At 42.1% G+C, this 24,216-nt stretch overlaps 1 protein-coding gene across 1 annotated transcript in view; it reads right to left on the bottom strand.

The window, feature by feature from the left end:
- Positions 1 to 8,449: 8,449 nt before the first annotated feature.
- The window catches only part of LOC122807903 (SET-binding protein-like), a 54,625-nt gene continuing 38,858 nt past the window's right edge, over positions 8,450 to 24,216 (bottom strand). The window contains exon 2 of the mRNA XM_044078980.1: positions 8,450 to 13,140. Coding sequence (XP_043934915.1) covers positions 12,647 to 13,140 — 494 coding nt within the window. The 3' untranslated portion in view covers positions 8,450 to 12,646. The remainder of the gene's footprint in view (positions 13,141 to 24,216) is intronic.

Raw genomic sequence — 24,216 nt, 5'->3', positions numbered from 1 at the left:
TGCTGCCCGGTTAAAGAAACTCCAGCTCTACTCAGTGGCATACCGCCTGCTCAGAGGCGATCTGTGCCTGACATATAAAGCCATGTCCAACCCAGAATTAATGGACATGCTGCACCTCAGAAAATCCAAATCCCATCGAGCTACACGCTCGAGAGATTTGAACCTCAGCACTGAAATAAATAGGACATGCTGGAGGGACAGATTCATAACCCAGAGGCTCCCTTCACTCTGGAATAAAATCCCAGTCCAGGTTAGGCTGAGTCCCTCATTGACTCTCTTCAAGAGGAATCTTGATGAATGGATGGGAGATCGTACGTTTACCCCGGGTATCACTTCTGTGTCACTGTTAGACAGAGGCACAGTATACTAACCTCGAAAAAGGGCATAGCAAAATTAATTTAAAATGGGTGGCGAAAGCCAAACACACTTTGGCTAGGCTTATAAATGCCCTAGGGCAGATAGCCTAGTATGAACCTATGAACCTATATCAGCCAAAGCCAATGTCAGAGCAACCTATGAGGATGTGCCGACTAGGAATTCCGAGGCGGCTTCCACAAAATCCCCGAAATCGCCAGTTCTTCCAGATGCCTCTCAGTCCCTAGATCACTAGCTGGTGGAATATCTGACATTGGAGGGGCAGAAGCAGTAGGCCTTACAACCTTGGTCTTCTTTTTAGGTGGCTCCACCAAGACAGTTGACTCGGGTTCCATGCCTAGGGTTCAACGCTTTAGTTGTTGGTTTTCAAGGTAAAGTTTTAAGGCTGCTAGACGACTGCAAAGAGTTTTAGGTACGAACGACTGGCAAATGCTGCAGGTCATATGGTCGTGGGATTGGCCTAAGCAGAACAAAGTTCGTACGAGTCCTTGTGCGGAATCTGGTGGCTGCATTTAAATTTCCCCTTTCTAGTTGACATCTGCTAACTAAATAAGGGAGCAACAGCAATCAAAGCACACGCAAGAGAAATAAATTAACCTATGTGGTACTTATCTGAAGACGTCTTCTGAAGTGCGGAGTGAAGTGCTCGATCTGATGTTCAACTGCACCAGAGAAGTTCTGAGGTCTGTGTGTGCAGACGCCACATTTAAGGCCCAGAGTTTATGGCCCTATGTGTGATGACCCACGCACCTGACACAAACCAGGCTTAAGCTTTTGCATAGGAGCCGGACGTTCGGGTTGCCTGAGGAGGAGGATCCCACAGTGAGAATACTGCAACATGGAAGAGAAGGACATCATCTGTTATATACTCTGTCTTCCAGAGTACTTCTTAAAGAGATATTCAGTTTAAACAAAATCGGTACACTTCTCTGAAAAGCAGACTTACAAAGGTGAGCAGATCTGGCCTACTGTTGATGGCACTTCAAGGAAAAAAGCTTGAGTGCTCACATTCAAAAATTCAAATTAAATCACAAACTAAAATATTTCCTCAATCATTTCTGCTTGTACTCCATGGTTGTACTGTGCTTAAAGCATGCACTTCTAAAAAGGATTCTTGTTTTACACTGAACATACACAACATAAACATGTAAATAAAACAAATCTGTCATGACACAAGTCAAACTATAACTCTTAAGTCTAGCTAATACGGAATTAGTTATACAGTAGTTTACTAGTACAATACAACTAGGTCATTTCATCTTCAGCAAACCAAACACACCTAATAAATAGAGTGAACATATTTCATTTAATCATAAAATGGCTAGTACAAAAACCTATTTGATTACTGTGTATACTCCCTTGTATGCAAATTTTATTCATTCAGTCATTCTCAGAAACATTGCAAATATTAATTCACCAAAATATGTAACTACCTGAATGCTATAAGAACTATTAGTTACCATAACACATAAAAGATAATGCTAGGTCATGGCTAAGGCTAAAAGAGATACAACAGAACCAGTCCAATTATGCAGTCAATAAGTGAATGAATTACTTAACACATACTTGTTTGAAAGACTGCAAATCAAAGCAGAAATCAGAAGACTTGCATGATCTCTAAACCAGAAGTTCTGTTACATGAACTTCAGTGGTTTTAACAGGGTATTTCTCTGGCATTGACCCTTATGGTAATCTGATTTCCAAAGTCCCTCCCCTCTTTCATTGCTATCGTCTGTTGTGTAAGCTATTTAAGTACTTTTTTCATCTACTGTTTTCTATAGAGCCATAATACACTATTGCTCTTTCACTGTAAATTGTCTCTTGCTCATTTTCCCAGAGCTCCCACCTGCTTTGTGCCCTCATTGCACTCTGAGATGGTTCTAAATTAATCTTATTCCATCCTTGGCAGATAAGACATTTATTTTACCATTTTGCACTTTAGTTAAGTGTAGAGTGCTACTGCTTTATTTTTGCCTATTTGTTGATTTTGTACTTTAAATCATTTTAAAGGTCCCTACTATTTCAGATCGCCTTGCTCTGTGGTAGCATTACACTCTCAAGCAATCTTTGTTTAAGTTGCTCTGTGGTAGCATTACACTCTCAAGCAATCTTTTTTTGTGTTTTTTCATTAAACAGGACTGGGATAGTCCATCTAGTGGCAGTAAATGGTGGCCTGGTCTATACGAGTTGTGAAAGTAGCAGAGTCCAAATCTGACTTCAGATCAGTGACAAATGGAGTAACACAGGGTTCAGTCCTGGGTCTTCTCCTGTTTGGTATGTACTTCTCTGAAGTACAGGCTAACACAGAAGGTCTTTGGCTAACAAAGTTTGCAGACGACTGCAAACTAGGAGCCATAATCAAAACTCCTAACAATGTGGACATCCTACAAAAGGGCCTCACTGAGACAGATGCCTGGTGTCAAAGCCATGGCCTCAAGCTCAATGCCAAAAAGTGCATTGTCATCCCTTTTGGTAAAAACTCTGAACCCATGAACTACCACACAGGTGGTAGTCTACTTGTGATAAGAGACCTTGGGACACAGGTGGACAGTAGTCTCTCCTTTGATAAGCACATCGCCACAGTAGTCAGGAAATCCTTCTGCGTGGCACACCTCATCCCAAAAGTTTTCTCATCCAGGAAAAAAAGAGGTCATTGTTCCCCTCTACTCATCACTCATTAGACCCATTATAGAATACAGCGCCCCTTTTAGTATGTACCTCACAAGACATCTACAACTTGAAAGGCCGCAGAAATACCTCACAAAGAGGATTACCAGCCTCAAACAGATGCCCTACGCAGACTGTCTCAAAAAACTCCAGCTTTACTCCGTCGCATATCGCCTACTCAGAGGCGATCTCTGCCTAACATACAAAGCTATGTCAAATCCAGAGCTGTTGGACATGCTCCACTTAAAGAAATCCCTACGAGCTAGGGACCTAAACCTTGCCACAATAAACAGAACATGCTGGAGGGATAGATTCCTGTCCCAGAGACTTCCCATACTTTGGAACAAACTACCTGTCTATATCAAACAAAGCTCCTCATTAGCACTCTTCAAGAAAAATCCTGATGATTGGATGGGAGATAGGAAATTCACCCCGGAGATCACTTCTGTGGCTCTGCTCGACAGGGGCACAGGAAAATAATTTTCTTGAGTGGCGAAAGCCATGGTACCTTTTTGGCTAGGCATATATAGGCCCTAGGGCCAATAGCCTAGTACCTACCTATGAACCTATGAACACATAACAAAATGTAAATTTAATTGTTTTATTGTCCAGAGGACTTAGAAACCAGTTTCCTGTGTTTTAAGTGCCTGTGAAAATAGAGCATTTGCACCCAGCTGCCCATCGTGCAGTAGTGGTTAGTAGTGCCCTGTACAGACAGATACCTAGAAACCACATTTTCCCTATAAACTACCTCTGAAACTGTATCAGTAACTTGTGCAAAGCACTACTTTGTGCAGAGTAGCAAAAAGCAACTAGTTTGCACGCTGAGGAGTGTCTCCCGTTGAACTTAGTACTATATAGTCCAGTCTAGTCTCTAGCCTCAAAAGCACCCTTTGTCAGGCCGCTATTAACCCCTCATGCAGCACACCCAGTAAAGGACATGATATCATGGATATACACTTTCCCAATTTCTTCACAGCTGGAGGATATGGGTACATTGAGACAACATAACAGTTGTTTAATGTTCACTGACAATCATTTAATCCTCAAAGAAACAAATACGGTATGCAAGAGATTTACATATTGTGTACAAACACTCATAATAATCTGGTTGACAAGAAATACATATGTGACACCCACCAAACATTGTACCCACCCCACACACTCACCTGCTTACGCTGAAGCACTTAAATGCAATCTTCCCAAACTCCAAAGACCCCCCCCCCCGATATTCTAACTGCAACATTTATCCTCAGCAAACCCAAAAGCACTCAACGGAATCAACATCTAAAACTGCACATACAGCCACACCTAGTGCAGCCTTAACTGCCAAGGCCCTTAGGCAAGCCAACACACTACCCAGGACTCTAGTCATTGGGAACTCCACTGTATGACATACTGATGCCACAGTCATCAGGCTGAACAAGGAGAAAATAACGGTCAATTTTCTATCAGCAGCCATGATATGCCAAGTTAGCAAATACTCAAGTCACTGCACCACAGGTACAAGTATGACTCAGTCATAGTCCATATAGGGGTAAATTACTTGAAACATACCCTCTTAGAATATACTAAGAGAGACATTATGTAGCTCTCAGACTGTGTGTCACATGCTGGTATGTGCCTAGCATGGAGCAGCATTCTGCCTTCACCAAGGATGATGCCACAATATGAAAATAAGATGAGTGACTTTAATAATTAGCATAGTTTTTGGTACCATTCTATGGGGACTGTACATCTGTCAGTGTGGGAGGACATGGTTAACAAACCATGTTGCTTTGGCAAGGATGGACTTCACCTGTCCCCCTAAGCTTTTGAATATTGGCTAAAACATTGTCCTCTTCCATAGTGCCTTTTTTAGACTATGCCAAACTGACAAACCTTACAACACAGCAAAATCTACCCAAGTAAATCTAAAGGTGTTACGGCTCAACTACACAAGTATAAACAAGAAACTGAATTCTGTCCAAGCTCTCCTCACACCAAAGAATGCGGACATCTGTGCAGTTACCAAGACATGGTCTAAAGCCTTCTGCACATTTAGACCAACAACTACACAGACAAGGACTAAAGATGAAGGTCTCTTGGTCTACATCAATAACAAGTGCATCTCTTGGCTGGTTAAACAGGATGATGCACTGGGGTTCCCCTTGGTCATAATAATCATAGTCAAAGTCCCATACCATATCTTAGCAAGCTGTAGGTCACCCTCTACATCCCATGGAACCCATAGCTCATACTAAGACCTACTGGAGACACTCACCATTCAGCCAAATACCACACTCCTGGTTGACTAAACTGGGAATCCTATACAACCTCAAATTTGCAGGCACAGAAATTTTAAAATTAGACTTTGAAAACACAAATACCCTGGACCAGTTACAGTACATGCCTACTAGAAGAACAAACATATTGGACCCAGTACTCACAAATATGGGAGAACGCTGACCCCATCCCCCCAGCTCCCCCCCCCCTGCAAATGTCATGTCCTCTCTGGTAAAGTCAGACCACAAAGCAGTTCTCTCAAAATAAGAATCAATTCTGTAACCTCAGCAAAAGCTGTAACAGTTGGAAACTACTTGAACTTGTCAAAATTTCAAGCCCATCCAAATCCAGATAACACAACATCCTACTCAGAATTATTCACAGAAGCTATGTACAGTCATGTCAATTACTGCATACAGGCTGCTGTGCCTACCAGAATTAAGCCCACAATTATCTCAAAAAACCACCCTGGTGAAATCCAAAATTAAAGATGTTGTACAACAAAAGAAAAAAAAGTCATAACTATAATTAAGAAGTGAACCACCAAAAAAATAAAAACTCTCTCATCAGACTGAATAGACAGACAACTAAAAGGACTAAGTAAGTCCAACAAAGCAAATTTTGAGGTAAAGATGGCGTCTCATGCCAAGAACAACCATAAGACCTTCTTGATACCTCAAAGGCAGCACACAACAGTGTGCCGAACTGTTGGCAAAAGGAGCCATGTTCATGAAACCAGGAGATACAGCAAATCTTCTGGCTAACAAATTCAGCTCCAACTTTACCGCTCTATCACCTCCAGCTGCCCCCTCAAGAAAAACCATCTAATATAACCCCTCCAACTGTCAGAAGACAGCAGGTCTTAGATGTACTCTCTAAGGCCAAGAATACAGCTTTGACAAGCCCTGATAATATCCCAGGATGCATCCTAAATAGCCTGAAATATGACCTATGAGGGCACTAGAGTCACTCTTCAACCATAGTCTCTGCACAGGCTTCATGCAATGTGAATGGAAGATTACAGCAGTCATCTCTCTGCATAAGGGTGCACTATCAACCGATTCTGGAAACTACAGACCCATTAGTTTGACAAGTCTCCTATGCAAAGCCATGGAAAGAATTATCATGGAATGTCATAGGAAACTTAGACACTGGACCCAACCCCATCTGGTTTTGTCAAAGGCAGGTCCTGTCTACTTGGTGTGGTGGACTCTTTGAAAAGATCACCAAGGTAATGGGTGAGGGCAAAATGTTGCATTCTGCCTACCTTGACCAGGATAAGGCACCCAATACAATACCCCTCTTCAGCATTGTAAACAAACTCACAGAATTAGGCCTAAACCCCTATTTAACATGCTGAATAGCCAGATGCCCCACAGACAGGACCCAGGAAGTTAGGATTGGATAGACCACCTCCACAAAGAAGCCAGTCACCAGTGGAGTCCCCCAGGTCTCTGTGCTGGGTCTGCTCCTGTTTGGCATCTATTTTTTTGCAAGTCAATGCAATGTCAAGGGCATCTGGTTTACCAAGTTTGCAGATGAATGCAAACTAGATTCTATAAAAGAAACACCCCAAGATACTAACATCTTCAGAAAGTTCTAACAGACAAATGATGGATGTCAAAGCCACATCTTAAAACTCAATGCCAAGAAATGTGTCATAGTACTTTTTCAGCCACTTAGCAAACTACCTCATTGATAAAACACCCCTAAAAGTAGACACAGTAGTCAGGGGACTCATGTAGACAGAAACCTGGTTTTCATACATCTATCTAAAGCTGCAAGAAAATCATTCTATGTCACTCAACATATACGTAAGGGCATGCCATCTAGGTCCAGGGAAGTCATCATGCCACACTGAGTATCACTCCCCCTTCTGCATTTACCTTACCAGGCACATACAACTGGAATGTCCGCAGAGGTTCCTCATAAAAAGAATACACGGTGAAAACACAATGTCCTATGCAGAACTCCTCAATGCCCTATTTCTACACTCTGCTTCCAACAGACTGCTGATTGGCAGTTTATGCCTGGCATACAAGGCCATCCTTGAATCCCACTCTGATAGATTTTTGCATATCCACAAAATGAACACCATCAGAACTACCAGATCTAAGGATTTAAACTTTGCTTGCCACTTAAATTGGACATGTTGGAGGGCAGGTATGTATCTCAGCGAATCCCCATTCCATTTTGTCTCATGTTTTTGGTCTGTTCTTCAAAACATTTGTAGTTTTCTGGATTTTTTGGCAAATCAGTGATGACTGAATTCACAAAATAGACAGGCATTTGAGTTTCAGATTTCATATCCTTCAGAAAATGCATGGTGACACAAGACCTTTTATTCTAGCAACTTTCTAAGTTTGTAAGAGGAATATTTAAAATGTGTCCCTATTTTTGGGGATTTGCCCCAACATTATTTTTGGCTTTTTCCAGACTTTTTGTCCTAAGGGGTTGAGAGAGAGCTATGCCCCATTCTCTGGAAAAGGCTTCCCATTCATGGGAAGCACAGCCCTTCCCTAACCCTATTCAACTGTAACCTGGATCAGTGGAAAGGAAATTGAAAATTTAACCCTGGTCCACCAGCTGTGTGTTTCATGGGCAGAGGTAGCCATTAAATCATGCTCTAACTAACATACACCCCCGTAAAATAACCTTTAAAACACAACTTGTGAAGCACATTTAGGTTGTATGGCTAGGCTTATAAAGGACCTAGTGGTCATTAGCCTAGTATACACTTATGAACCTGGTTAGCTAAGTTTCTGTATCCAAGGTCTCACACAGTTTGGGTCTCTGATAGTACGAGGAGGCAGGAAGAAGGTGAAGTGGCTATCAACCTAAGTAAAGCAGGGCTCAACATGTTGTTGTACTAACATACAACAGGTAGGAATCTATTGCTAGGAATATACATATTCATACTAACAGCACTTCTTAGATTAATTAGTTGCTTATTCATACGGTACTCTGCTTTCACTGGAAATTTTCATTTTTCTATTGTATTTTGTAAAACAAAACTATCACATTTATTACATATGTGTGTGTGTATTTTTTTTTTACACATTACAGATGCAAAATGAAAGCTGAGCTATCTGATACAAAACAGATGACAGTCAAGAAAAAAAAAAGCACTCCAGTCATGTCATTACTTTGAACTGAATTCCTTTATTTCACACAATGAATAACATATGAATAAGATTAATTTTTTTTAAGTGCTCTTTGCTACTACCTGATCGGGTAGAGAAAAAAAATGAGCTTTCTTTTTTCTTTTTTATAAAAAATGCTTAAAAACCAACATCTAAGATCATGAAGGAGCATGACATTAAAGCATGCCAGATGTATCTAAAGCATCAAATAACAGCAAGTCTGTATCCATTTCTGAAATGTACAAAAATGCCTCATGAATAAAAACTGTTACAAAAAAGAACATTTCAAACAATGTACAATTTTTTCTTGCTTCTATATTCAATTAAAATACAAATACAATTTGTTTTCCTCTAAAATATGTTTACATACAATAGAACATGCAAATACACTTTAAAAAAGGCTTTTAAAAACCACTTATGAATACAAACTGAAATTTAGCCAGCACGACTTGAAAAACAATCTTGTGCCCCATTCTTTTATTATATACATATATAACACTTGATGTGCACTTTTAATTAAGAAATAGCTTTAAAACAAAGATAAACAACATGGGGTTAAGTATGCCCATGTTTACTTTATTGGCAGCGGTTCTATAATCTAATTATTTTGTAGTGTTTTATTACACAGATAGGCATTTTAAAGAATACAACGTACATGTTCAAATCAATTAGGATGTGCTTTTAGTTCGTTCAGGATTACAGTCCAATTTTTTTTTTTTTTTACTTCTATTGAAAGGCTAGTTGCCTGTTTTGAGAATGCTCACTGTGAAAATGAGGCTCAAGCATTGTTTATTAAAAAGAAAGCCACACTCTCTCTGTGTTCAGCAATGCCTCAAATGTCAGTTACTGTGGTACCGTACAATGGAAAGTGGCATCTGATTCCTGATAAACAGACTGCTATAAATGATAGGAAGATAACTGCTTTTATTTTTCCCCTGGCATGATCTATTGGCAATATGCTCTTATATGTAGCCGTGAAAACCTAGGCAAAATCCCCATAACAAGGTTTACTGAAAGACTGCCGCTGTGTGTGCCTGTGTACATGTGTGTGTGTGTGTGTGTGTGTGTGTGTGTGTGTGTGTGTGTGCACATACATATGTGTGGGAATCTGGAGAGTAGATGAGGGCAATATACCACATAGCTGACTTTTATAAGTCCCCCAAGTTCCTTCCATGACTCGTGAACAGTACCTTTCACTGAAGTACTACTCATAACAGTGATGTGCTTGGTAAGCTGTAAACAAATCCCACCCGAAGACAGCAACACATTCAGCAAATAAGCAGGAAGGAAGACAGTATGGATGCCACCCTACAACACATGGAACTACACTGAAACAAGCTGCTAGGTTTATTAGTAGTAAAAGTAGAAGCATAATTGTAAGACAAACTGTGCTGTAGGTTACTTTATATTGTGTAATTTATAAATATACTGCACATGTCCACAAACATCAATCATTTTAGTGACATGTTATCCCTACTATCCTGGCAGCATACCTTTGTGTATGCCTGGCTATTATGATCCATCAATCAGCTATTGTCACCTTAAGAACATTTTGCAGCTAACATTTCAGTAACTCAGTCTTGTAAATCTACTGAACAAAATTACCTTGATATATTTTGCTCACTTAATACCACCACCTATGGTTAAAACTGTAACTCAGAATGTATACAATTTTTCTTAATGCAGTCCTTTTTCATGTTATTTTGGTAGTGGTATTTATTAAAATAAGCTACTGTGTGTAGGGTCTTGCACTTTTAAACAAGAATTTTAGCTGCATTATGTATTAACAACTCTTTTAGTGCATTCAGTCTTTTTCCTGATTTTTATGGATTTTAAACCAAAAAAATATATAGCCAATGAAGAATTGTATGTCGGGAAATGTTTCTCACCACATTTTACAGTATATAATGAGGCGGAAATATCCTTTAAAAAATATATACATTGAATACAGTGAAAAAGGTAAAGGTTAACACATCACCTGGAGATTGTGTACGGTTCTGGAAAATGTGACTTATTTTAGTATGATCCACTGCTGCATCTAATATTTACAAGGCAAGAGAACTCAGTCACAAAGAAAGTTGTTCAGGCAATGTATTTTTTAACTACGTATTGTTACTCATTTTTAAGTCAGGGATAAATGACCACACTTTGTGGTCCTGGTGGCCCATCCCACTCGTATAAAAATCTCAACCCGAAATTAGAACATACTTCTTTCAAATGTATTTAACTAAAACAGAAGGGTCATATAAAAAAAGAAAAATGTTATATCTTATTCCTCAGTTATGTCAAAATATGAAGGGTGGTTTGGGAGGTGGGGAGAAGTGTGCACACCAGATTCTGGTTGTCAAATGTCAGATGTCTGTGGCATTATTGAGAAGAAATGTACAATTCTGACAGCCATAGTGATACTTTGGAATGTGTTTGCAGTTCAGGTACTTGTTCTGAACTGTTTTAAGTGCATATAATGTGGTTTACATCTGTGATGATTACATGCATGACGGGATACAGACAGAGATACTGTGACAACAATGTAAAAGCTTAACAGATGTGCATTTCAAAACGTTATTCATGGCTATCTAAGGGCAATCAGAAAAAGATGAATGTTAAAGAAAAGAACAGCAGATACACAACAGTAGCACACAGTGAAACTGTTTTTGAAGCACAGTGAAGAAACACAGAAAAGGCAGCATATGCTGCTAAATGCAGTACTTCTCTGAGTTACAGATGGTTATGTTGTAATCAACTGATGTTCCTTACTTAAAAGAAGGTGACCTTATTCTTAATTTATTGGGTTATTACTGCCCAAAAACCTTCAACATCTAATTCACCATGTTTTTTGCCTTTAACTACACATTAAAGCAAACACATTTACCAGTACTGATTAATCCCATTTCAAAACACAAATGAACACTGACATTAATGAACATTTAATTTTCATTGACAGTTTACTTATTTTTGTTTAAACTAAATAGTGGGCAATGGCTCTCTTAGGAAGGTTTGAACATGTTACATTCAGAACTTAACAAGTGTATTTGCTTGTATTACTCAACAGACCAAATGAGAGACCTTGTGCACAAAGTTTGCATCCACGCAGATTGATGGCTGTATTACTATATTATGTACAAAAATGTTAAAGACTTTTAATTTATTAAGGCAACCACACATAGAACTTCTGATTCTGCGTGGCATAGAACTGCAATGTCAGGCGCCCTGGAACAATTAAAAAAATATTTTTAAGACAAGTATATTAAATCCCTTATACAACATATCTGAAAAATTACGACAGCCACCTTCATTACTAAAATAATAAACAGTTTTTCAAACTACCAGTTTGGAATCATAAATAAAATAAGTGGAGTTCTCAAACGTATTACTACAGGATGATTTTTTCTGTTCTTTTCTACTTGAAAGTACCTTTCATATTAATACTGCCACCAAAGAAACATACAACTGAATATGCCTAATTTGCTATGGACGATTTTTGGTCAGATTCCTGCCATCTACAAAACTCAGATTAGACAGTGACAAAATTATCTACATTATTGTGGACAGTGATTGGGTATGCAAATAATTGCTTAAGGCTCAGTTTATATTGCCTGAATTGTCACAAGACCTCAGAAATAGGCAAGGAGGTCTGAAATAGTGGCTAAAGCAGACTTCCTACCACAATGACCACTGTTAAACATGCAGAAGGCCCATGAACATCTCTGCCAACAGCAAACACCATGGCAACACACGTGACAGTTTGTACAATGCTGTAAAAGACCAGTATGTTGAAATGTCAGCATTGGATTGGTTGTAAAAGAGTTCAAATTCACATTTCTTAGTGAACATCATGTACTGTTGCTTTATCTGTACACCTAATTATGATATGCTGGTAGTACGAATATCATGTTCCTAACAGAAGAGCTTGCATCCAGAAGGAACTCAGACATAATTGTTTTTGTTTTTGTCATAACTCCACACTGCTTAGTAAATTAAGTACCTTAATTAATATAACCTCTACTTCTGGTATCACCAAAGTACTTGATCAGCCAGATCTGAACCAACCTGCCTGCCACTAGTTTAAAAAAAAAAGTACAATGATGTTTGGTGTTACAGCTTTTCTTTCTTTTCAAATGGGCCTGAGACAGTCTTAAAAGATTCCAGTACATCTGTTTTTAGCAGTTATGCTAAAAATATTTTGAATTTAGTTATCAGGGAGTAGTTTCACTTTCAGTACCTCTGGCTTTCCTGGTTCGTTTCACTTTCACTTCTTCCTGCTCTTTCTGTTTTCTCTTCCCATCCTGTGGTGTCTTTGAAGGTGGGGTTTCACGGGCCATATGAATCACAGCCTCAATTGTATCCATGACAGAGTCCCGGACAGCAGACTGTAATGCTGCAGCATTTGAGCAAAGTCTGTGACCCCGTTTGTTGGGTAGATCAATGCACTTCTCCAGGATTGGCATTTGGTCTACACAGTCTACATCCAAAGGAAGAGGCTGCTTCCGTGGACGCCCCCTCTTTTTCTTCACAAAATTATTACCTGTCTTGGATTGCCGCTGCAACCTCTTGGCTTTAAGGATTTTGTTAACATGATCCAAGTTCTTTTTGGTGGACAGAATCTTGGTGTAACTGCACATCTTTCTTAAATCATTTTGGACTGCTTCAACCTCTGCAGGCTTGAATCGCTTCTTCAGAGGAGGACGGACTTTTTAAAAAAAAAAGAAAAAAATAATTACAATCTGCATCAGTATAAGAAAACAACTTCAAAATAGAAGTCAAATTTTCCATTTAAATAAATCTACTTTTGTTATGTGAGGGCTAAATCAGTGAAGGCTAAATACTAAAATGAAATACAAATTACCAAGATACATCTAGCCACACTTGTATATTGGGAAGATAGGATAATATCATACTGTAACACAAACAATTATATACTGTCATATTAGGCACATTTATAATGATTAACTGCAGGTACAGGAATTAACACAGTGAAAGTACTATTCAACCAAGTATACCATTTTAAACTTGACAGTGCAGTGAGGATGAGCTATGGTATATGAAAAATTTCTTTGTTTAACTTAAAAGAAAGAAGATCTTTCAAGAAAGCATGACATGCAGAATTTATACTACGGTGATCAATGCTTCTAGATTTAACCAAGGAGCACAAGTATGTTAACAAAAATCAGTGGGGAAGGAAGACAGTAGCCATATAGGGCTATGGAATTCAAACTTAGTTGCCAGGTACATCTATCTGAATTCCTATACTCAAGCACGCTGCCATCCTTTACAGTAGACAACAAGGAATGTTTCATTTCTGCTTGTACTGTGAACTGTGCCCACCCATTTACAAAAGAAGTTATGTACTCACCGTAACGTTCCATGTGAGTTGTTCATCTCGCCTTCACTCTTAGGGATGGGTTCGGAGCCGATTCTTGGCTCCGAGCCGGCCTACTACAAAGCTCGAGGTCTTCAGACAGCTCAAGGCCAAGTCCCTATCCCATGATGCACCTTGAGTTACCTCAGACCTTGTTTGCTGCCTCTAATAATACCATATACCATTCTATCACTTTTTTAGATAAAAAACATAAGAAAGACAGAGCAACCATGATAAAACTAGTATCTCGGTCCTTGAAAAAAACCCTGGAGCGGGTAGGAGGGTGGGAAGTAAGAATGAAGGCGAGATGAACAACTCACATGGAACGTTATGGTGAGTACATAACTTCTTTATGTAAAGCCATTCATTCTTACAGATGGGTAGTGTCCCAAGCACCATCTTTCTCGGGTGGCTCACGGGAATATGTTTTTCAGGACAGTAGAACCAAAGGAGGCCCTATCAACTTTGTAATGAGTGATAAAGGTATGAGGTTTTGACCAAGTGGCTGCTGCACAAATATTGTCTATAGGAAGTCTAGCAGAAAAAGCAGAGGATGTGGACACTGCTCTGGTAGAATGAGCCTTAATTTTGTGTTGTAGGGGTAAATTGGCAGCTAAGTGAAAGTGATGCAATCAGATAACCATTTAGATAGTAATAATGTGTGAAAACATAAAATTTAGGTTCCATGGAGTATAAGGGGATTTCACTGGTTGTCTGAGGTGAAAGGTCCCTTTGAGACAGGCTTTGGATAGCTTGTGTGACATAATGTTAAATCCTTTAACATCAAGATGAAAATTAGAGATGGTGGCAAGCTGTACTCGAATTGTAGCTGCCACCGCTCCTTTGTTGAAAAGCATAGTCAAAAATTCTAATATAGAGGAAATGGGGGCTTTTTAGGGATCAGTGTTATTCTAAGAAACCCATATAGAAAATCTCCTCTATTTGCTAAGGTACAACTTTCTAGTAGAGGACTTATAAGAGGATATTAAAATATGCTGTGTTTCGTTTGAGAGGTTATGGAACCTGGCTATGATGGGAATTGGAGCAGCCAAGATGTCAATTTTAGGGACTGAAGAGAGGGATAAAGAGCCCCTGACGAATGCGTCAGAAGGTCTGGAACTGGGTCAAGAATCCAAGGCTCTTCCAACAGATGAAGACGAAGGAAGGGGAACCAAATATGACAAGGCCAATGAGTGGCTATTAGAATGATGGTCCTTCCCAGGGCTTTTGCTTTCTGTAGTACTTTGGGTATCAGGGGAATTGGTGGGAAAGCACAGAGGAGATCCGGAGGCCAATTGTGTACGAGCGCGTCCCTTGGAAAATCTCCCAGAGGGGGAATCAGGGCAAAGCAGCTTCTGCATTTTGTGTTCATGTGGGAGGCAAAAAGATCGCAGCAATGCTGGCCCCATCTGCCGAATATTCTCTCCGCTATCTCATTTTTGAGGGACCACTCATGAGGCAACAAAATTGCCCTGCTAAGTTTGTCTGCAATCACGTTGGATTTCCCCGGGATGTGCGTTGCTATCAGCAAGTGCTGGATGGATGTAGCCCACTGCCATACTCTTACAGCCTCTCAACCAAGGGGATAGGATCTGGTTCTTCCTTGTTTGTTCAAGTACCAGACCACTGACATGTTGTCCGTCTGAATCACAACTGTCCCCAGAGGGAGAGTCCCGAAAGTACTGCAACACCAATTGTACCGATCTCATCTCCAGGACATTGATATGCAGATGTGTCTCTTATTTGGTCCATGTGCCTTGGGCTGTTCTTCCCTGAAAATGCCCCCACCCGATCGGGGAAGCATCCGTGGTCACTGTGGCTGATGGTGAGAGTAGGATAAAAGGATGACCTATCGTTACTTGAAGAGAGGTCAAACACCACCACCGAAGATCCTTTTTGCATGTGTTTGTTACAATAATGAGATGAGACATTGGGAGCTCTTGATAAGACCATTGCGTGAACAGCAGCAATTGTAGAATCCACATGTGCATGCGACCCAACGGAATCGCTATTATAGCAGCTTCCATCATCCCTAACAGCTTTAGTACTTCTGATGCTGGAACCTTGTCTCTGGATATGATGTTCTGGATTTGCTGACGAAGTAGTAATATTCTTTCTGATGGAAGTTTTAAAGTGGTGGTGGTGGTGTCCAATTCTGGTCTAATAAAAACTATATGTTGTAATGGCGACAAGGCAGATATTTCTGAATTAATGGTAATGCCTAGCTGATTGCAAAGAGTAAGAGGTGGTGTCCCTGGCTTATATTAGCTGATGCCTGGTGGTGGCAGTGAGGAGCCACTCGTCTAAGTACAGAAACACCTGGAATCCCAAATGCCTCAGGTGAGCCGTGACCATTGCCATACATCTGGTGAACACTCTGGGGGCTGTAGTGAGACAAAAGGGCAGGGCTCGAAAATGGTAATGATTGGCTCCCAGCCAGAAGCACAGATGATCCCTGGATGGTCTGGCCATTTTTATAGGATAGTACACATCCTGCAGATCTATCAAGCACATTCAACTGTCTTTCCCTAAGAACGGTAGTATCGACTGAAGCATGACCATCTGGAACGTCTCTTTCTTGTCAGATCTGTTTAGTCTGCTGAGGTCCAAAATAGGTTTCCAGTCCCCTGTCCTTTTTGGAACCAAAAAGAATCTTGAGTAAGTTCCGGATCCTGTCTGGTCTACTGGGACTGGTTGGATGACTCTTTTTCTTAGCAACGTTTGGACCTCTACTATTGCTTGTTCCCTGCAAGTGGGTGGAACGTCCGGGATTTTTGTTGTCAATGGAGGGGGGATGGCGAAGGGAATAAAATATCCTTTGGAAACTATACTTTGTACCCAGTTGTTGTTTGTTATTTTGAGCCATAAGTGACCCCTGACTGCCTCCAGAGTAGGACAGTCGGGCCTCCTTTCAGGAGTGCTGGTAGGGCTTCCCAAAGACCTGGTCTCTGTCTCCCTAGTTTTGTGGACCCCCTCTGCCGTGAGGGTGGCGTCTTCCATTATTGCCCCCTTTCCTCTGCCCCTGAAGGGGGATTCACCATGTGTGTCCAGAAAGACTTCTTGGGCTTTTCGGAACCACATCTTTCCTCCCTTTTGACCCTTGGGGTAGGGTCTAGTAGGGGTGGAAAAATGGTCTCCGACGGCAGACAGAGTCTTTCCTTCCTGCTCACACCTGGTCAAAGTTTCCTTAACTTTGGGCCCAAAAAGGGACGAGCCATCAAAGGGGCTGTTGACAAAGGATGACTTAAAGGGCTCCGCAAAGGAACATAAGTGCATCCAGGAGTGTCTCCTGAGAGCAATTCCTGTACTCTCTGCCCTACTTGTTCCATCAGCTGCAGATGAGATGAGATGCATGGATGAGTTCACTATGGAATTAAGGGTAGCAAGCTGGAAGGCAACTTTATCTGAAGCTCCTTCAGCTACCATACCCTGATACTCTTTTAGGAGGTCTCTTTGCAGTCTTGTGAAGTGTGTAAGATAGCTCAGTGAACGCATGGCAAATGTCGTTGAACTATACATGCGCTTCCCATATCTATCCATGATCCTAGAGTCTCTGTTAGGAGGATGGATAGAGGAAGAAGTTTCTGACATCTTCTTTTTGGTAGCTGCTGCCACCACCATGGCATCAACAGTCACTTCCTTGGTGAGAAAAGATTTATCCTGAGGGGCAGAAATAAATTTATTGGGCTTCCTAGTGACAGGCTCCATGGTGTCTGGAGACTTGCACGCCCTTCGTGAGACCAGGTCCATGAGCTTATCAAAGGGCAGAGACACCCAAGAGGTGGAGGGTTGAGGCCTGAAAGCCTTCAGGAGGACCGACTCACCTTTAGTAGGGTTGGTGGGCTTCCAGCCACCCCTCTGCTTAAGGATTTCTAATATATCTGCAAATGAGATATCTTCAGAGGGAGACCATGGGGACCCTTCTGATTCATCTAAGTCGGTGTCAGATGTGAGAGACTCCTGCAGGGAGTCTAGATGCTTCCTCTTGCAAATTCTCTTCCTGGGAACCTCATCAGTGGGAACTTCTGGTGAGGTCTCGGAAGAGCAGGGGCCACCCAGTGGGGCTTCCTGAGGCTTAGGGTCTCTACGCTTCAAAGGGATCTGTGAGGCAGAAGTGGACACAGGCCCTTTTGGGGAAGAGGAGGTAGTTGGTCCTGAAGTTGTGGATGTCCTGGGGGACATTACTCTCCTTATGGCCTCAAAGGCACCCCTTCTCCGATGAGAAGGAACCACTGGATCTGAAGAAAAAAGAAGTTATGTACCTACCATAACGTTCCATGTTAGTTGTCCTTCATCTCACCTTCCTTCTTGCTGGATGGGTCGGGAGCCGATCCTCCGACTCGGCCACTTACTATAGCTCGAGTGCTCTTTACTGGCTCAAGGCTACCCCTTATCCCAGAATGCCCAGCGCCAGCTACCCAGATCTCATTTGAGACACTAGACATAATTATAGAAGATAATCCATTACTAAACCTGGATATAAAGTTAATTGTCATGGTTTGGTTGAGAAGCAACTAATAACAAAACAAATTAGCCAGTGAAACCATTGAGAAACTCCTCTCAATCCTCGAGGAAGGGGGAAGGAGGGAGGGATGCAAGAAGGAAGGCGAGATGAAGGACAACTAACATGGAACGTTATGGTAGGTACATAACTTCTTTATGTTAAGTTGTCCAATCTCACCTTCATTCTTGCTGGATGGGACAGCACCTCAATCCTGGGTGGCTCATTGGAACAGACTCTTCAGAACCGGGAAACCAAAGGAAGCTCTGCCGCAGGAGACCACATCTACTTTGTAATGAGAAATGAATGTATGAGGATCTGCCCAAGTAGCTGCTGCACAAATTGAATCTATGGGCAATCTAGATTGAAATGCTACCGAAGTAGCTACTGACCTGGTTGAATGATCTTTGGGTTTTGTTGGAAGATCTTTTTGTCCCAAGAGGTAGCTATGGACTATCATCATCATCATCATCTTCTTTCAGCTGTTCCCATTAGGGGTTGCCACAGCGGATCATCTGTTTCCATTTCTTCCTGTCCTCTGCATCATGCTCTTTCACACCAACCGCCTGCATGTCCTCTCTCACCACATACATAAACCTCATCTTAGGCCTTCCTCTTTTCCTCTTACCTGGCAGCTCCATCCTTAGCATCCTTTTCCCAATATACCCAGCATCCCTCCTCAGCATATGTCCAAACCAACGCAATCTCGCCTCTCTTGCTTTGTCTCCAAACTGTCCAAACTGAGCTGACCCTCGAATATACTGATTCCTAATCCTGTCCATCCTAGTCACACCCAGTGCAAATCTTAACATCTATAACTCTGCCACATCCAGCTCTGACTCCTGCCTTTTTGACAATGCTACCGTCTCCAACCCATACAACATAGCTGGTCTCACTACCCTCTTGTAGACCTTCCCTTTCACTCTTATTGGTACCCGTCTGTCACAAATCACTCCTGACACTCTTCTCCACCCATTCCACCCTGCCTGTACTCTCTTCTTCACCTCTCTTCCACACTCACCATTACTCTGAACTGTTGATCCCAAGTACTTAAACTCATCCACCTTTACCAACTCTACTCCCTGCATCCTCACCATTCCTCTACCCTCACTCTCATTTACACACATATATTCTGTTTTAGCCCTGCTGACCTTCATTCCTCTCTTCTCTAAAGCATATCTCCACCACTCCAGGGTCTCCTCAACCTGGTCCCTACTCTCACTACATATCACAATGTCATCTGCAAACATCATAGTCCACGGGGACTCCTGTCTAATCTCATCTGTCAACCTGTCCATCACCACTGCAAATAAGAAAGGGCTCAGAGCTGATCCTTGATGTAATCCCACCTCCACCTTAAACGTATCTGTCACTCCCACCTCAGTCCTCACCAATGTCACACTACCCTCGTACATATCCTGTACCACTCTTACATACTTCTCTGCCACTCCCGACTTCCTCATACAATACCACAACTCCTCTCTAGGCACCCTGTCATATGCTTTCTCTAAGTCCACAAAGACACAATGCAACTCCTTCTGACCTTCTCTGTATTTCTCCAACACTCTCAGAGCAAATATTGCATCTGTAGTGCTCTTTACTGGCATGAAACCATACTGCTGATCACTAATCATCACCTCCCTTCTTAACCTAGCTTCCACTACTCTTTCCCATAACTTCAAGCTGTGACTGATCAATTTTATCCCTCCATAATTACTGCAGCTCTGCACATCACCCTTATTCTTAAAGATAGGTACCAAAACACTTTTTCTCCACTCCTCAGGCATCCTCTGACTTTCCAAAATTTCTTTAAACAATCTGGTTAAAAATTCCACTGCCATTTCTCCTAAGCACCTCCATGTTTCCACTGGTATGTCATCTGGGCCAACAGCCTTTCCATTCTTCATCCTCTTCATAGCTGTCCTTACTTCCTCCTTGCTAATCTGCTTCACTTCCTGATTCATTATCCCCACATCATCCAACCTTCTCTCTCTCTCATTCTCTTCATTCATCAGCCCTTCAAAGTACTCTTTCCATCTACTCAACACACTCTCCTCACTTGTGAGTATGTTTCCCTCACTGTCCTTTATCTTACCTGCTGCACATCTTTCCCAGCTCTGTCCCTCTGTCTAGCCAATCGATACAGGTCCTTTTCTCCCTCTTTAGTGTCCAAGCTCTCATATAACTCTCTATATGCCTTATCCTTAGCCTTCGCCACCTCTCTCTTTGCCATGCGCCTCATCTCCCTATACTCATGTCTACTTTCTTCATCTCTTTGACAATCCCACTTCTTCTTCGCCAGCCTCTTCCTCTGTATACTCTCCTGTACTTCCTCATTCCACCACCATGTCTCCTTGTCCTCCTTCCTCTGTCCAGATGTCACACCAAGTACCTTCCTAGCAGTCTCCCTTACTAGCTCTGCTGTAGTTACCCAGCTATTCGGTAACTCTTCATTGCCTCCCAGTGCCTGTCTTAACTCTTCCCTGAACTCCACCTCACAATCACCCTTTTTAACTTCCACCATTTAATCCTTGGCACTGCTTTCACACTCCTCCTCCGCTTCTTGATCACCAACATCATCCTGCAGACCACCATTCTATGCTGCTTAACTACACTTTCCCCAGTCACCACTTTACAGTCTCCAATCTCCTTCAGACTGGCCCTCCTACATAGGATATATTCCACCTGTGTGCATCTTCCTCCACTCTTGTACGTCACCCTATGCTCCTCCCTCTTCTTAAAATAAGTATTCACCACAGCCATGTCCACCCTTTTCGCAAAATCCACAATCATCTGACCTTCTGCATTCCTCTCCTTAACACCATACCTACCCATCACTTCCTCATCCCCTCTGTTCACTTCACCAACATGCCCACTGAAGTCCGCTCCAATCCCTAGTCTCTCACCCTTGGGTACACTCACCACCACTTCATCCAACTCACTCCAAAATTTTTCTTTCTCATCCATCGCACACCCAACTTGTGGAGCATATGCACTAACAACATTCATCATTACACCATCAATTTCAAGCTTCATAAACATCATTCTATCAGACACGCTCTTCACCTCCAAAACACTCTTGGCATACTGTTCCATTAGGATAACCCCTACCCCATTTCTTCTGCCATCCACACCATGATAGAACAATTTGAACCCGCCTCCTATACACTTGTCCTTACTTCCCTTCCATCTGGTCTCTTGCACGCACAATATATCAACCTTCCTTCTCTCATTCATATCAGCTAGCTCTCTCCCTATACCAGTCATACTGCCAACATTCAAAGTTCCTACCCTCAGTACTACACTCCTAACCTTCCACCTCTCTTCCTGCCTTCGGGCATGCCTTCCCCCTCCTCTTCTTCGGCCAACAGTAGCCCAATTTTCGCCAGCACCCTGTTGGCTAACAGTACTGGTGGCGGTCGTTGTTAACCCGGGCCTCGAATGATCCGGTATGTAATTATGAAAACTTCTCCGCATCAGTAATTTTTGGCAGAGGTTTTACGCCGGATGCCCTTCCTGAAGCAACCCTCCCCATTTATCCGGGCTCACTATGGACTATGGCGTCCAATAACCATTTTAACAATGTTACTTTAGAAACTGGAAGGTCTTGTTTATTGTTAGCAAATGAAAGGAACAACTGATCTGATTTTCTCATGTCTTTAGTTCTATGGAGATAGAAATACAGTTGTCTATGCACATCTAATTGGTGTAACCTGTATTCTGCCTTGTTGGAATGATTATGGAAAAAGACAGGGAGTTCAATGGATTGATTCAAATTGTGGTCTGAACAAACTTTAGGTAGAAAAGATGGGTTAGTTCTCAGGCAAACCCTGTCTGTGAAAAACTAGGTATGGAAGCAAACACATAGTGCATGAAGTTCTGAAACACGTCTGGCAGAAGTAATATCAACTAAGAAAATAGTTTTCCAAGAGAGAAACTTCAAGGAACATGATGCTGCTGGTTCAAAGGGTGGCAGTATCAAGGAGGCAAGAACCAAACTGAGATCCTAAGGTGGAAGTGGCTCCTTCACTGGGGGTCTAAGTAGAGATGTATCTCTCATGAAGGCCTTACAGAGTTTGTGAGACATTATGCTGGAGTTAGAAACTCTGACATGAAAATTTGAAATGGCAGCCAGTTGTACTCTCATTCTGGTGCAGCGGCTTCTACCATCAAACAGTTCTGCTAGGAAGTCCAAAATCTCATGTACAGGTGCTGTAAAAGGATCTAAATTCCTGGATTCTACCCAGGAAGAATCTTTTCCATTTGCTAGCATAGACTTTCCTTGTATTTGTCTTATGAGAGGAAACAATAATGTCACGCACTGCTGGGGAAATATTGGGGAGCCTGGCTAGGATTGGAAGTGGAGTAACCAAGCTGTGAGCTTGAGAGATTGGAGGGATTGGTGTAGCCAGCCTGATTTATGAATCAAGAGGTCCGGTAGTGGGTCCAGAATTCAAGGCTGGGCTAGAAGGTGGGGGTGAAGGAACAGAAACCAAATCTGTCAAGGCCAATAGGGGGCAATGAGGATCATTTTGCAACCCAACGATTTTGCTTTCTGAATGACTTTTGGAATTATGGGGAAGGGGGAAAATGCATAAAGGAGTCCCTGAGGCCAATCGTGGACTAGAGCATCCCTGGGTGTCTGACCTGGAGGAGGAACAAGGGAGAAGTAGCTGCTGCATTTGTTGTTGAGGGGAGAGGCAAAGCGATCGCAGCAAGGCTGACCCCATTTGCGGAAAATAAGATCCACAATTTCCTGTTTCAGAGACCACTCGTGAGGCATGAGGATAACCCTGCTGAGCTTGTCCACTATTATGTTGGATGTCCCAGGGTTATGCGTTGCTATCAGAAAACTTTGGGAGGAAATCGCCCACTGCCACAGTCTGAGGGCCTCTCGGCACAAGGGGTAAGACCTGGTTCCACCCTGTTTGTTGATGTACCAAACCACTGACATATTGTTCGTCTGTATTGCAATAGTCCCAGCAGGGAAAGAGTCTTGAAGAGCTTGCAATGCTAGCAGCACCACTCTCATCTCCAGGACGTTGATGTGCAAGTGGTACTCGTGAGGTTGCCAAGTGCCCTGGACTGTCTTCCCTAGATAATGCCCTCCCCCACCCTAAAAGGGAAGTGTCTATGGTGACTGTGGCGACCAGATGGGGTTCCATGAAAGGTTTGCCCTGAGAAACTAGTGGGGAGACCATCCACCAGGAAAGGTGTCTTTTGCAAGATTCCGTAATTAGCATCATTTGAGACATGGGTAATTCCCGGAAGGACCATTGTGTGAAAAGAAGCTACTGAAGGACTCTCATGTGAAAGTGTGCTAAGGGAACTGGAAGAATGGCTGCTGCCATGGACCCTAGAACTTGAAGAACATATTTGACTTGAATTCTTTTGCTCCTCAGGAGAAGTGACATCTGTTTTCGAATAATGGAAACTCTTTCCTGAGGCAAATTTACAATCATTTTTCTTGTGTTTAGCTTTGCTCCTATGTATGTAATAGACTGACAGGGCAACAAGGCAGATTTTTCAAAGTTTATTGTGATGCCTAGTTGAGCACAGGATGTGATGGTGTAATCTCGTACTTCTATAACTTGTTGCCTGGTGGTAGCAGTGAGGAGCCAGTCGTCCAGATAAGGAAACCCCTGGAATCCTTGACATCTCAGGTGAGCCGTGACTACTGCCATGCATTTGGTGAACACCCTAGGGGCTGTGGTGAGACCAAAGGGCAGAGCTCTGAATTGGTAATGACTGGCCCCTAGCTGGAAGCGTAGAAATCTCCTGGACCGTCTGTCTATTTTTATATGACAGTACGTGTCCTGAAGATCTATGGAGCACATCCAATTGTCCTGACCCAGAAAGGGGAGAATGGACTGCAGTGTTACCATCCGGAATGTTTCTTTTTTTAC

This window comes from Protopterus annectens, chromosome 1.part1, assembly GCF_019279795.1.
Source record: "Protopterus annectens isolate FY-2018-M chromosome 1.part1, PAN1.0, whole genome shotgun sequence".
NCBI lineage: Eukaryota > Metazoa > Chordata > Ceratodontiformes > Protopteridae > Protopterus > Protopterus annectens.
The sequence above is the reverse complement of the archived record's forward strand: the minus strand, read 5'-3'. Positions and strand labels throughout refer to the sequence as shown.